Below are 14,768 nucleotides of genomic sequence, written 5' to 3' on the forward strand. Positions count from 1 at the left end.
TTTGGCCTACTCTCAATCAACGGCAGTCGTCTTCAACAGACAATCATCATAGTCATGAATACTTTAACAGCTTCTTAAGCCAGCTTTGACCATTTTCTCAACTTTTGCAAACGAGGAATAACGACGAAGAGCAACCAGCTCGACAGCCTTAAGCCGCGTCGTCAAGTGCTTGTCTATGGCATTGGCTGCGTAAAAAAACGGAGCAGCTGTAAGCTCGCAACTTCCGGTTTGACATGTCAAAATAAAAGTATCGTATTTTAAAAGAAAACGATGGCAGTGCCAAGAGCCAGAGGCCATCCCACTCGAGAATACAGTTCACAGTGAAAAAAATAAAAGTGAATCTCAACAAAGGTTAAACTAGTTTAAGCAATTTTATTAGATCCCACAAAGTAAGAGCATCACAAGGGCATGATGTTGAACTGGTTTCAGCACAACACTTTCTTGCAAAAGGTACACTATGCTGAACAGAGAGCAAGTTTAATACACACACGATATAGACCTATAGTAGAACAATCACCCTAGCCCCCAAGAAAATACAAAAATACAAAATACAAGCACAAACAGGACTCTCAAAAATGCTCCAAGAAATTTGCTAGCTTGTTCAAGAGAATCAAAAGAATTACCATTCTTTGGAAAGTGAATAGAGCTGAGGTCATTTTTTTTTCTTGCGTTACGTTCCGAAGCAGCGTTAGCCAAAGTCTCAGGGGAAAATATAAAATACAAATCCTTCAACACATCTCAGCCTAAATCTGTGACAGTCTGAAAAAAAAGAGGATCGCTAGAAAAGCCTTATGACATGCAGATGATTACTTATGACTACAGGTCATTTACTCGTCCCCTAGTTTGCTATAGGCCCTTTACTGTGACCATTTAACAACAACAACAAAAAAAAGTTTTTTCCCTACTTCGCATACAGCATTTCTTTTCTTTTAGCATACATTGGGCTGAGAGAAAACACAGAGTCAGTGAGAACAGCGGGGAGAAAAGGGTAGAGTTGGAAGAACACCCGATCCGTGGCCGAGACTACCAAATATCTACGTTTTGGGTGGGGAGCCGTAAGGGCGTGCAGCATGGCATTAATGACCTTGTCTGCGTTAGTGAAACCCATCTTGCATGAGGACACAAAGTACTCGATGGCCAGCTCAATGTAGTCTCGGTTGAAGATTCGCTTGCGCTCATCATCGAACCTTCTCCAAATGTCGGAAAGGGTCTTCATCTTCACAATGTTGGTGGCTTGGCCAAAGTTACCCGGCTGGATGATGCTCACCTGAGAGGGGAAACAAGGTTCATATTTTCACCTGGAAGATAAAATTTGTCTTGGAGCAAGGGACCTATTATTACTATTATTATTATTATTTTAGTTTAATACACTAACAAAGACAACTGTGGAAAATATGCTGGCTTTCACATACATTGTTTTCCTAAAATGTCGCACGATTTGATTGTGGTTTTGTTTCGACAAAGTACCTTCACACCAAAGCTGTCCATTTCCACCCGTAAGCAGTCAGCAAACGCTTCCAGTCCTCGTTTGGACACACTGTAGCTTCCCATGTTCAGGCAGTTGAAGAAAGAGAAGATGCTCGACACGAAAACCACTCGGCCTGCGGCAGTCGGGACGAACAGTAAATGACCAACGGTGCTGTGACATGAATGCGAGAGAAATATCAAAGATTGGGTTGGCCTTGATTCTTTAGACCTGGTATCTCACTGAGCGTCGAATGCTTGCGAACGTAGTGAATTTAGGGTTTTCATCAGACTTTGTAAGATGTTCACAGACAGCTTTTGTCACAAAACATTTTGACCATACTCAGACATTTTTCACTGTCTGCAAAGATCTTTTGAAACCTTTTACGAACCCTGATAAAAATAAATAAATAAATAAATTAGCTACATTCGCTTGTATTTGTCGCACAGTGAGATACAGCAACTTTTCATTTATGGATCTATGTAAATTTCCACTATAAAAAAAAATGATGCTGACACTAGGAACTCTCTTCACTTTTTATTTTTAAAGGGACAGCAACATGAAAAATCTACTTTTTGGAGCTTTAATTAAGCCATGTTAAAATGCTAATTCATCACCAAAAACATCACCGATGTAGTGCTTTCCTCCATTATTAATTATCCTTATTATTATTAATTATCCTTTACCTTTGAAATGCCAAAGTGCAATGACAATTGTCTTAAAATCCCAGAAAGCCTCTGGCTGACACGTGTAAAGTACTAGTAAAACCTTAGCACTATTGAACCTACCTGAATGAATAGTATAGTGGTTAGTGCGCTTGCTCTGTATAAGCAGCAAGTACCTGGTTCAAAACCAACCCAGGATTTTTCCCTCCTTTCCTCTCTCTTCTTCTCTCTCCTCTCAGATTTTTTGTAGAAAGGAGCCGTATTGTTTCTAATGATTATTGAAGAATTGGCTTGCGTCAAGTTGCGTGACCATTGAAAGAGTGCTCAGACCCAGAGCTCCGACAGCAGACAGCAGTCGGCTGTCACACGGGGAGAGGCGGGGTTTTGAACCGGGCGTTTTACTTCCGCGTGACAAAAAAACCCCCCAGCAAAACACCTAATATTTCATTAAAAATTACATCGCCATGGTGTCAAAGGTAAGATTAAATAAGTGTATGCCTATAGCTAACTGTTGGAAGGGCTCAAAATATGGTGGTGTAATTCCTTTACAAAAAAAAAAAAAAAAAAAGTTAAAATTAAGTAATATTGACATTTTGGAAAACTTTATTTACAGAGAGTAGAAAATTTTAGGTATTTTGTTTAGTATTTAATTTAACTTAAGATTTGCTGATGACCCTGGAAGCTTCCTGCAATTTTGTTATAATTATTAAACAAAGCTGTCAATAGTTTAAAATGAAAAGAAAAAGTAAAATTTAAGGCTAATATTTTCACTTTTACTGCAAATGAATATCGTCTTGAAATATCGGTTATCGTCCTCCTCGACTACTAATAATCATATCAGCCTTGAAAAAGCCATATGGGTGCATCACTATTCTTTACCTTTTGCAGCCCTCACCAAAGGCAGGAACGCGACAGTCGTTCTGATGGCGCCAAGGAGGTTGATGTCCACCGTGTGGCGGAAGTCTTCAATTGTGCTCCACTCTATCTCAGCCCAGTCTGAAACGCCGGCGTTGTTCACCACTGCCCACAGGCCTGCAGACAAGCAGAAATTTGATGAACTCTCAGAACTGCTCCACATACAATAAATAACAATTTCCAGAAATAATCACGTTTTCTGTTCTCACCTTTTTCCGGCAGGTTCTCCTTGACAATCTTCTTCGCCTGCTGCACATCCTCGTCACTGGTAACATCCAGTTTGAGGATTTTCAAATTACCATAACTCCCTCTGGCCAGGTTTTGGGCACCCATTCCCTGTGGAAACAAACAGCCGGCAAAGACCACAAAACCCATGTGGTCCAAGCATCGAGCAAGCTCGTATCCAAAGCCGCTGTCACAGCCCGTTATCAGCACGGCGGAGCCACGGCCATCCACATGGGGATTGCAGCGCCGGCGGGAAAACATTTGACCAAAGACCAGGAGAATGACGGCCAAGATGGGGATGATTCCGAGGAGTTGGTAAGTAGATAAAGAGGCGTTCATGTTGGCCAGGCGTCCGTGAGTCACACTGTGAAGAATCTGCTGGTGAAGCCCATCAGCCAGTTCTTTATACTGATGTGAATGTTGAAACACAATTTGTTCAGGTTTCCATGTGACTTCAATGCCTCACCACACTAAATTTTATGCGGCATGTCTAATCAAACCGACATGTTAGAACACACCTTCATCAGAGACTCCATTACATAGAGTACACCTTATCTTGTTCCATTTTTTTCAAAGCTGCTCTTTTGAAGTTGAAGCAATCTCATTGATAAATGCTTAAAAAGTCAAGAACAAAACAGGCTGCTCATTCACAGCATGTTCTTTTTTTTACACATTGAAAAGACAACACTGCAAAGTTATGACATTCTCTGATTTAGCTAAGTATAGAGTATTTCCAATAAGATGCTATATTTGTTGAGGTATGAGTGTGAACTAGACAAACCTCTTCGGACACATGTCGTTGCATCAAAAAACAACAAACCAAAAATGACTGGTCGTCTGTGTTGTCAAAAACAACTTAATTTCAATAATGCCCAATCTCTTTCCATTAATATTCAAATCACACCACGAAGCTTTCCACAACGGTGTGTAGTTAAAAAAAAACAAAAAAAAACTGCCAAGGTTTACCCACACCTGACACTCATTACCTTGAGCGTCATTTAATTACTTCTTGGGGGCACATGCGCCACCATGCGGCCAAAGCCAGGAATCACACGCAGAGAAGGAAAAAAACAAACAAAGAACACTGTAAAATGGTGCCAACGGGTATGTTTGAGTAAAACATTTTTACTTTATTCCATCAACTACTGACAATATAACTCCCGAATAAAAACAAATCCATTGTCATTTTGAGTATGTATGTGCAGAAAAATGGTCAAAATACACACGCACACCCAGAACACACACATTCACCTTGCGATTGGCAGTTTAGGGTGTACCCCAATTACTGCCCAAAGATAGTTGGGATAGGCTCCAGCACGCCCCTGACCGCGGTTTAAAAAATTGATAGCTGGATGGATTACATTGAGCACAACTTCTAGAGCTAATGATCAAGTGTCCATCACAATATTAGATTATAGCTCAGCCCTAAAAAAAAAAAAGCCTGAAACATTGTGGAATATACACAATATTGTGTTTCACAGGTGTTTCAAACAATCAGCTAATCAGCAAGCTCTGCATGAAGCCTGATTATGATTCTCAGCCGTGTTGTCTGAAGGAGACATGGAAAACAGACTGGATCGGGGTACTTGAGGACCAAGGTTGAGAAACAATGCTCGAAATAACCAAAGCCTTGGAAGTCTAACAACAGTTTTAATACTACCAGGCACACTTTTTGATTATCCCTTCGTATAATGCTCCATGTGACAAATCCATAAAAAGAATTTCTCGCTCTCTCTCTCTCTCGCTCTCTCTCTCTCAGCGTGTTTGAGTCCATCCATCCATCTTCTTGACGGGGAGAACATGCAAACTTCACCCAGGAAGGTCGGAGCCTGGACTCGAAACGGAGTCCTCAGAACTGGGAGGCGGACGTGCTAACCACTCGGCGTGTTTGAGTCGTGATGTCAAATTCATTCAGCTCTGGAAGGACGATTCATCAAAATATAATACTGTACTAATAAGCTTGAAACCAACAGTGACATCACATGGGTTAACCCCCCCCCCCCCCCCCCCCCCCCCCCCACACACACACACACATTTTAGCAAACAGAAATTAGATTACAATGTGTAACCTGGAAAAAATGTCACAGGCTATTACAGATAATTTAAGTTCTAACATACATTGTAATTTCCCCAGACCAGTCTCTCAGAGCTTGCTTGAAGGTATCAAAACGTCAGTTAAAATCTGTTAAATATAGAACCAGTTATAAACTGTCAGGCGATAAAAATTTGTAATCGTAATTAATCGCATGACTTCAATATAGTTAACCCACTATTAATCCCAAATCTGTTATAAATGTACAATAAAATGTAAAATAAGTTTTCATACTCTTGTTAACATGAAAGTGGAAAAAAAAGTTAAATAGATGTATGGTTGCATCTTTTACTCATTGATACAGTATTTTCATAATAATGCATAAAATTGAGTTAAAATTAAAAGATGGACTGTACTGTAAAAAAACAAGTGTGATATTGATTTGTGTCGGTCATTTATCTGCCACTAGATGGCATAATTGCATTTGCAAGACTTTGACAGCTCAGTGCATTTTTCTTTTCATATTAAGAGCCATCTAAATCTTTAACATGAAGTAACTTGTGAAATTCTGCACATTTTTAAAGGTGTAAAATACAACTTAACAATTCTCTACAAATGTATGCATTATTATTAAATTTATAAGATAAAATAATCTTTATTAGTCTTACAATCGGGAAATTTGTCAAAAAATATGCATACATTGTAAATGTTTGCAGATGTCCTCTTGCACATATAATAATCCGTTATTAGACAAGTGCGCCCTCGTGTGGTCATGATAGTAGTTGCAGATAAATGCCACTTCCTTTTCAAAATGTGCTGTTTGTTGTTTGCCGCTTGCCTAGTTGCAACATTTTAGCTGTGCACCCCCCAGTCGCCCTGGTAATGAACGATAACAAATAAAACAAGTGACGACTTAAAGCTGAGTGTAACAAGAAAGGATATTTTGACTGAACAATGTCTGACAACTTTTATTTAGAACCTGCTGGTAACTACTTTAAATTATGAAGACATAAATTACATGAAAAACACAGGAAAATACAACTCTTTTTTTTTTTTTTATGACTTCCCCCCAGAGAGATCTAAGTACATATATATATATATATATATATATATATATATATATATATATATATATATATATATATATATATATGTGTAAATCACCATTCTTCCATTAATTTGACACAAGTGAGATGTAAATTAACACATTTGACAGCATACCTTTGACAAAATATAAATATTTCAGCCTAAATATGACACACAAGTCTTTCTGCTTCACGATTGTAATCGCATGCCAATGATTTTGAACTGAAGCAGTTTTTGTGTCCGACCAGGTGTCACACATTATTTAATGACAAAACAAGTGCTACACTACACACCTGTGCAATCATATGCATTCGGTTGTGCTCACTGTGGAAGAAAAAAAAAAAAAAAAAGCAACTGCATTACCTATTGACCATGAAGGCTTTTATGATGAAGGCACTGTACAGCAGTGAGGTCCAGCATTGTTGGGAACATGACTGATTTAAAATTGTGAGTATGTGATTATTTGATGTTTTTTTTTTTTTTTTTTTACCCTGAAGGCAGTCGATTCCCGTCAGGTTTCCACCTTCCCGTAGGTGCCGTCGGGGGGCCGGTAGTGTCTGGGGAAGGCTTTGAGTTGCAGAGAGTTGAAGGCGTACTTTCTGGAGCCCACGTTCTTCACGGTGTTCTCACGTCTGCAACCCTCACTGGTGAGACAAGAAACACATTGCGAGTCACAAATAAATCACTCGCTGAATATGTGCTGAAAGGTTTGGAGTACATCAACAATTACCACATTCATAGGAAAAAATTGTGCCTTTTCTTTCCCAAAAGATCTTTCTCTTGTGTGAGTAGGGGAAGGACTTTGAACATTGCAATTTATTATCACTGACTGGATTCTGAAAAGCTTGTGCGGACCGACGTGTGGAGCACTGGGAAATGCTGCCGGGCCATTCCAAAGTATATTTTGTGCAACATTCAGTATCCCACAGCAAATTTCAACATTTGGACAGTTAAAACTGGAAAAAGAACTGATTGTATTGAATTAAGACGAGTGACGTCTGGTGACTTGTCTAATAGTATAAAAACAAAATGTAGTTGTGAACGCTGACGTACCAGCAATCTGATTAGATCATGAGAACAAATGTAATTATGAGCTGAGGCAAGTAAAAGCACAAAATCATCCTGAAGCAATGTACAGCTTTATTGCATAAGCATCATAATCCTTAAATATTCGCATACTATGTACAGTACACGTTTCATGTATAATTCAATAAAAGCATTTCAATACAATTACTGTCCAACAGCACAAGTACTTTCGAATCAACCATGTCACTAGTTTTAAGACAATAAAAATAAACTATTTTGTGATTGGTGGCCTTTTTAAATAAGGGGCAGCACTTAAGTGTCATTACAGAAAAAAAGAATAATTATGAACCACACACGTGCAAACACAAATTGTTTCGCTTAATTCTCGTACTTTCATTGATTTTACATAAATACTTTCAGAGGTAGTTCAGAACAAGCCATAAAATTAAGTATACATACTGCATAAATAAATACATACCAAAAATAATTCATTTTGACATTTCAAATGAACAGAATTATATATCAAAAGCAAGGTCTTTAACCTTTTGGGAGTCAGCTGACTGCCAATTATCTTCATTTCCTTTTACACAAACATGCATTCATTCATGAGTCAAATTAAAAACAAACAAACAAAAATTAAAGCAAAAATAATGGGTAAATTCTGTAGTGGGCACTCAGTGGAATAGAGGCAAAAACTGCCTCACAGAAACTCCGTTGTCTCGCAATACAGAAACTGAATGGATGGAAAGCATGTTCACTATCTTAGCACAGGGTTTCAGGCCCCGCATTAGAGGAAGACCAGTGACACTAATAAATTATGAACATCTTCAAAAGTTCTTGGTGACATGAAAAACTGTTTGCGTCCACTAAAATTCTTCCCGAAAGTCTTAAAAATTGCCAGCATTCCCACTTGGACAAACTACATTGTCGTAAATAATCTAGAATTTTGCCTCTCTCGACATGCAGCAAAAGCAACATCACTTGCCACCATACCAAGTTAGATTTACTCAATTGTAGTAGAGGAAGGTGTATATTAGGGGTAAAGTGATCAGTCCAGGGTGAGTTGGGATAGGCATCAGATTCCCTGTGATCTTGAACAGGCTACAAAAAGGAGTGGAGGAACAGAGAATTGCTGGCTACTTTTTGCTGACTTTTGCTCTGAGTGGTAAAACCCCCCCCCAAAAAACAACAACATTCAACCATATTGTTAGAGCTAAAATCTTAGTAGTCATTTTACATAAAAAAATAATAATTCAAGGTGCATTAATCTACGGCAGAAACTAGTGCATAGTACATCCTACCATCCTACCTATCTCTGGCATCAATGTAAACCTGCTCTTGCATGAAGATAATGTGCAAAAGTGCATGAAGACAAGACAAGTAATTATTTAAATGCCTAAATGTCATATTTGTGCAAACTTAGATGAATTTCAATATGGGCTGTTTGCCAGTTTTGGACAGTCTTTCAACAGGCCACCTACAGAAATTATGTAATACACCGCAAACCATGAAGGTCACGACACTGTCAATCACCCAAAGTGCTTTGTGGCAAAGAAAACAGTTGTGAGCATGACCACAGCTTACTCATGGAGAGTGACCACAGTCGAACATGAATTAACTGCTGCATATTAATGATACTAAGATCAAGTCTGTAAGATAGACAGGAAAGAGGATATTTCTGTGGCTGAGGCGTCAGTTGTACATGCAGTAGAGTTCACGCAGGACAATGGCACCCCCTTGTGGTGAGTACTGTCATCACAACAAAATCGGGCCGGGTGCTCAGCCCACTCAGCTGCAGCGGAGTCTTGCCAAGAGAAAAGTCACGCTGAGGAAGATCCAAGCCACCAGGAGGTTGGGACTGAGGGCCAGCAGAGGCAGCGAGTACAGGAGGCTGGGATCCATGCGGAAGTCACGCACCGGCAGTAAGCCGCTCAGGTTCTTCTGGATCACGCCCTCCCTTGTCCCAATGCTGAGGGTTAGGGGGGCAGGAGGGGCAAGGGGCCACGAATCATGAAAAGGTGCAGGAGGGGTGACGAAAGAAGCCGGGTTGGGGGTGGTACAGAAGGAGCAACAAGTGAAAGGCAGGAAACGAGAAGTGAAGGGCAGGAGAGGACGCCAAAATAAACATACAGCATGTAGAAGTGATGCAATGATGCAACAATGCCAGAAAAACAACATGTATGACCATAAAGGATCTCAAAAAAGATGAGTGACATGATAGTCAAACGCATAGGAAACAGGAATTGGGAAAAGAAGAAAGAGAGAACATAAGAGAAAATTCAGAAAGATGAATATTAGTAAATGTTAATAAGTAACGCTAAGATTGTCAGTTTTTATAGCGTAAACATGTTGGGAAGAGTGTGTGAGAGGCTCAAGTTCAAATGAGCAAGATGGGTTTTTTTTTTCATGCTTGCCGGCTGATGAGGAAAAGTTGAGGGGGTGCAAACTAAAAGATCGAGATACACATATCTCCAGCTGGAACACACATGCTCTTTTTTTGCATTTGGTGAAGCAATAATACAGTGAACCCCTACTATTATCATTGTGAAAATCCACAGACTGACACCACCTGTAAAAGGGCTTTATAATTGCCTACGGGGGCGGTGTGGATCAGTGGTATGTTGGTCGTCTCCCAACCCAGAGGTTGTGGGTTCGATCCCATGCCATTGTGACCACGTCGAAGTATCCTTGAGCAAGATACTGAACCCCCAATTTGCTCCTGATGCTGCGTCATCAGTAGGTGAATGGGTAGTCAAAATGTAAAGCGCTTTGAGGGCCTTGTAAGGTGGAAAAGTGCTATATAAAATAAGTGCCATTTGCCATTTTGCCATACAGATGCCTCAATATGGCAGCAATGTAGCAAAAATGCCAGGTATTCTGTTTGGATTTATTTACTGTGGTCTCTAACGGATTGAAGAATATTCAGCCAAGCATCGACATTATGCATCTTATGTACACAATCGTAAACCCATGTTACATATACAACTGCATTCAGTTGTTGAATTTTCAACACAAACAAAACGCCTTCACATGAGGCTCATCGTCAGTATTAGCTAGCCTAAATAACACGCTAGCACAAATAAATACGCAGAATAGTACTTTTAGTGAATGAATAACAGAAGATAGGTTAGGCAAAGAAATCCATAAACATCCCAAACAAGCAAGGCTTCACTATTGTGTAATGTATTTGCTAGTTCGAATCCCCACTGCTGATTGCACACTCTTCAATTAGCATGCGACAGCAAATAGCTCAATAAAAAGCAGGAGTGGTGGGGAAAAGGAAGTAACAAGGGATGATGGTGAGCAAAATGATATCCAAATCTAATAAAAAAAAAAAAAAAAGATACAGAGCCCGAGCCATATATCAAGCAGTGAAGCGCGACAAGAAAGTTGGTGTCTTACCTGCGCATACAGTCGAGCGCCTGAGTGAAGACCTGTGGCGCCATGCCGTGCTCATGCTGCAGGATCAGGCACTGCTCCAAGGTGACCGACATGGCCGTCCGGTCCTTGGCACTTTTACAGCTTGTGAAACGAACCCCATGCAGTCGCCGACAGATCTGAGATCAGTAGAGAAGACAAATGATGAGATAATATAATAAGTTTATTTATGAAGCACCTTTCAACCAAAGTGCTTTACAAACAAAGTTAAAAGAAAATTGGACATAGAAAATATTAATATAATAATATAAAACATACCGGTACATGCGAATATACGAACTATAAAATCAGTAAAAGCAAGCCTAAAAAAAAAATTTCTTTAAAAGCGACTTAAAAGACGTTAAAAACTTGGCATTTCGAATATTGTTTGGGAGGTTGTTCCAGAGTCTAGGAGCTTTAACTGAAAAGGCTCGATCACCCTTAGTTTTTAACTTGGACTCTGGAACAGTCAATAATGTTTGATTAGCAGACCTCAACAGTCTTTTTGGATGAAATGAGATGAAATCTAATCAGAAAGTCTGACTCATGGAGACAGTGATAGATAAAGCAGGTAGAGATAGCAACTGATTCCAGCCAGAAGCATAACCTTTGTGCCCACCAAAAGCAGCAGGATTAGGAATTGAGAGCAAGGAAGTTGGCATATAAGTGTATTTACTTGTTTACAGCTGTTGATCTGTGAACCAAGATAGAAATAGCATTTAACATTTAGCCAAAGTTTTAGAATAAACACAGGCCGCCTGATTGACTAGAGATAATCATACATTCTTTTTCTATAAGAGGAGGAACCCCTTGCTCTTCTCTGCCGTGAGAAACGCAAGGCGAAGCCATGTTCTGCCTTTGGTTTGACCTTTGCATTGAATTTCACCCCTGGGGATCATCTCATCTTAAAAACAGGAAGTTCACCTCGGCCGCCTGCCACAGGATGTCCACGTTCTTGTTTTTCCGCGCTTCCACGTTCTTCCCCAAAAACTTGAGCAGCTCGGGAAGACAGGTCTGAGAAGAAGACCTGGGGAGGCCTGTGGGCCGGAAGACATTTTATTGGCGTTACCATGGTGATGGATTTTGAGACGTTTCTGTCAATGTAATGCCGAGCTCTTACAGTCCTCAGGCAGGACTTCTTTAAACTGTTCATAGTAAGAATTGAGTCTCGTCAGACTCTCCATGTTGATGAGCTCCTGAAGGGATGTGTCTCCAAACCTGCAACATGCACACACATACTTTTCTAATCCAGAGTCACCTAACATATACAATAGCACCTTGATTTTTATTTTATTTTAAATTAATGATCAACTCATTCAATGCCATCCCAGTTATAGTGGATTTTTTACGTCTATAGCCGTCAATGGCACTGAATGAGTCAAATCAATTTTCCCATTGAAATGAATTGAAATGTCATTAATCTATTACAGCCCCTAAAAAAAAATAAAAAAAAATTAAAATTAAAATAACAGCAGCATTTTTGTACTTGTGAGTCAAGCCGCACGAACCATCCTCCCTCCGCACTCACTTCTCTGCCAGCGTTTGCTGCTCGTTGATGCCGACGTTGAAGTGCACCGGCTGGACCCTCAGTAGCATGCCGCTCTGGATTTCCCGTGGCAACGCGTCAAACATGCTTCCAGGCAGGGGGATGCGGACATTGAAGCCGTCGCGGTTGCCCGTGATGATAGGCAGCATATCCAGGGCGGAGCTGCCCGTCGCCTGTGTGACCTTCAAGATCACACGAAATGTTGCTATTTGTCATGCGGCTACGCGGCAAGAACATACTGTATATGAGGAGTTATCAGGGGCATAATTTAGGATAACATCTCACACATGCAACTTTAAAATTCTGTCATATACACTAATGAAAGACTCACAGTTCACAGCTCGTCCTACCTTAAAGGTAACATTTCGCAGATCCATGATGCCGACGCTCATGTCCTCCAACATGGCCAGTTCCTCTCCTAAAAACATGTCAAATAATGTTGAATGCTGAAGTAATGTACAACAGCAGTTCAGCTGAGAGCATAGAGTATCTACTCGATCAGACGCAGTGGCATAATGAGTTGAATGCATGATTTGTAGTACCATAAGTGCTGAGTAGGGACTCAAACTCAGCCAACAAGCCAATGGTGGACAGCTGCCGAAGAAATCCATTATCACGTAGGCAGTTCCTCAGTTTGATAATGAAGCCGCAGATGAGGGCAGTAAGCTGCAACACACACAAACATACCCACACACGTCAACTTGTTGTACAGTATATACGTGCAGCGTACACAACACTCACACTAACAATCAACTGACCGCTTGGCAGAATACAACGTCACGGCGGTACTGCAGGGACACGTCCATGGCGATGGTCGGGGCAATGTCCTGCATCAGTAGAAAGACCATGGACTTTTTGGCCTTGTCACTCATCATGGCAACACAGTCAGTGAGAGTGGTGAGGAGAGGGTACAGCGCCTCACTCCACTCTCCTGGAATCACACACATACAACAAAGTCGACCTTAGTGACCATTTCTCAAGTATAACTCATGATAGTCAATTATCTTACAGGACCATTCATAATGTGGGATATCTGGAAAATGCTACCTCAATAGTTTTTCCATCAAATCTATTAACGTATTCATTTTCACTGAAGCAACCCCCTTTGTTTGCAGCTGTTTTACTGGATTTTGACTGATTTTGGAAGGCCGGCAGAATATTGTGTTATATTGCTATAAAAACATGGAACCTACCAAAAGAAAGATTAGAGTCTCTTCTTTCATCAGGAAAAAAAAAGTATATTTATATCTGTTTCCGTTTTGCAGCAATTAGCATTAGAATATAGCTAAGTTTCATCATTATTCACAAATCTGTTTAGAACTATGGGGAAATCAGCTTGTTTGCAACATGGCCCTGGTTGATCTGTTATACTCTGCGCCTACCTGCTGGCCATTTTTGTCATTACTACCATTGCTTCAACCGTTCTCTGCAGTTCAGAAGCTGCATCAAAGCCTTCTGTATGCTCTAGGATTAAAAAAAAGAAGAAAAAAAAAGCATAAAAACGTATAAATGCGTCTTTGGGACACAAAGTTTAAAATAGAACATATGTATTCGTTTTTGGGACCAAATGAGTTAATATTCATGGGGGCGATTGCGAAGAGTAATTGATGTACATTTGTGTATAGTAACAAATGGGTATGTTGGGTGTATGGATAAATGTAGCCTATGCACAGAATACGTGTTAATAGGTAGTAGATACTGTATGATGATCATCTTTGGGGATATTATACATGTGTCATTGTATGAACATAATGTATTTCGGTATACACTTTTTGATGGATTAATATAAGGTAAATGTGATGGAATTAAATGAGGTTTAATATTTCCCTATAACTTGCAAAACCCGAAGTACATCTTGAGTCAGTATGGAATATTTATCTTATAGATTTTTCCCCCTTATTTGTTTATACAGTCTAAAAGAGAGGGACAGCCATGAAAGTGAGAAGTTGTGGTGTGCTGGTGAGGCTTCCAGACAAGTCTTACCTGGGTACGCCTCCTCAACGTTGGGGCTTCCATCGGCTGAGGTGCAACATGCATGATTGGAGGGCGCTGTAAGCCAAATAAACACACACAAAAATCAATGTGCACCGTAGATAGTTAGCAAAAAAAATATGGCTCACTGATCACAAAAAGTAAATTTTCCAATTTAATATAATAGCTCAGAAAATTATTATTTAAGATATCTGGGTTTCTCTTTCAATTCCTGCAAGTATGTCAGTTTTTGCGTTAACTAAACTGGCAAATTTTCAAACAAAGATCATGGAGAGCTAAGAATTTTTTTTGAGGTGGTATTTAGTGTAATAAGTTTGAGAATCACTGTTCTAGAGAAAAGTACATAATAGCAACAGATTCCAAAAGACCTCAAGAGGGCGCTTGGATGTGGTGAGGGAA

The 14,768-nt window shown here is 39.9% G+C and overlaps 2 protein-coding genes across 14 annotated transcripts in view; both read right to left on the bottom strand.

Annotated features, from left to right (window-relative positions):
* Positions 1-352: 352 nt before the first annotated feature.
* Positions 353-7,026, bottom strand: LOC144013852 (D-beta-hydroxybutyrate dehydrogenase, mitochondrial-like). 3 transcript variants are annotated; one of them, XM_077513157.1, is made up of 6 exons: positions 4,052-5,255; positions 3,789-3,884; positions 3,255-3,678; positions 3,010-3,162; positions 1,468-1,601; positions 353-1,267 (listed from the first exon to the last, which is right to left on the bottom strand). In XM_077513157.1, the coding sequence occupies exons 2-6, from the start codon at positions 3,804-3,806 to the stop codon at positions 902-904; spliced, it is 1,095 nt and encodes a 364-aa protein (XP_077369283.1). In that variant the 5' UTR covers positions 3,807-3,884; positions 4,052-5,255; the 3' UTR covers positions 353-901. The 3 variants fall into 3 exon arrangements, with proteins under 3 accessions (XP_077369283.1, XP_077369284.1, XP_077369282.1); XM_077513158.1 differs by lacking the exons at positions 3,789-3,884; positions 4,052-5,255 and adding an exon at positions 6,879-7,026; XM_077513156.1 differs by lacking the exon at positions 3,789-3,884.
* LOC144013849 (inositol polyphosphate-4-phosphatase type I A-like) overlaps positions 6,255-14,768 on the bottom strand; it is a 31,116-nt gene continuing 22,602 nt past the window's right edge. For 7 of the 11 annotated variants that reach the window (XM_077513149.1, XM_077513148.1, XM_077513147.1 and 4 more), the window contains 9 exons: positions 14,361-14,426; positions 13,136-13,308; positions 12,920-13,043; positions 12,728-12,795; positions 12,360-12,559; positions 11,952-12,049; positions 11,756-11,868; positions 10,817-10,971; positions 8,601-9,383 (listed from right to left, as the gene is read on the bottom strand). In XM_077513149.1, coding sequence (XP_077369275.1) covers positions 9,203-9,383; positions 10,817-10,971; positions 11,756-11,868; positions 11,952-12,049; positions 12,360-12,559; positions 12,728-12,795; positions 12,920-13,043; positions 13,136-13,308; positions 14,361-14,426 — 1,178 coding nt within the window. In that variant the 3' untranslated portion in view covers positions 8,601-9,202. Of the gene's footprint in view, positions 7,033-8,600; positions 9,384-10,816; positions 10,972-11,755; positions 11,869-11,951; positions 12,050-12,359; positions 12,560-12,727; positions 12,796-12,919; positions 13,044-13,135; positions 13,309-14,360; positions 14,427-14,768 lie in introns of those variants that run through there. The other 4 variants (XM_077513153.1, XM_077513155.1, XM_077513154.1 and 1 more) reach the window with 1 other exon arrangement.

This window comes from Festucalex cinctus, chromosome 2 (assembly GCF_051991245.1).
Source record: "Festucalex cinctus isolate MCC-2025b chromosome 2, RoL_Fcin_1.0, whole genome shotgun sequence".
NCBI classification, from domain to species: domain Eukaryota; kingdom Metazoa; phylum Chordata; class Actinopteri; order Syngnathiformes; family Syngnathidae; genus Festucalex; species Festucalex cinctus.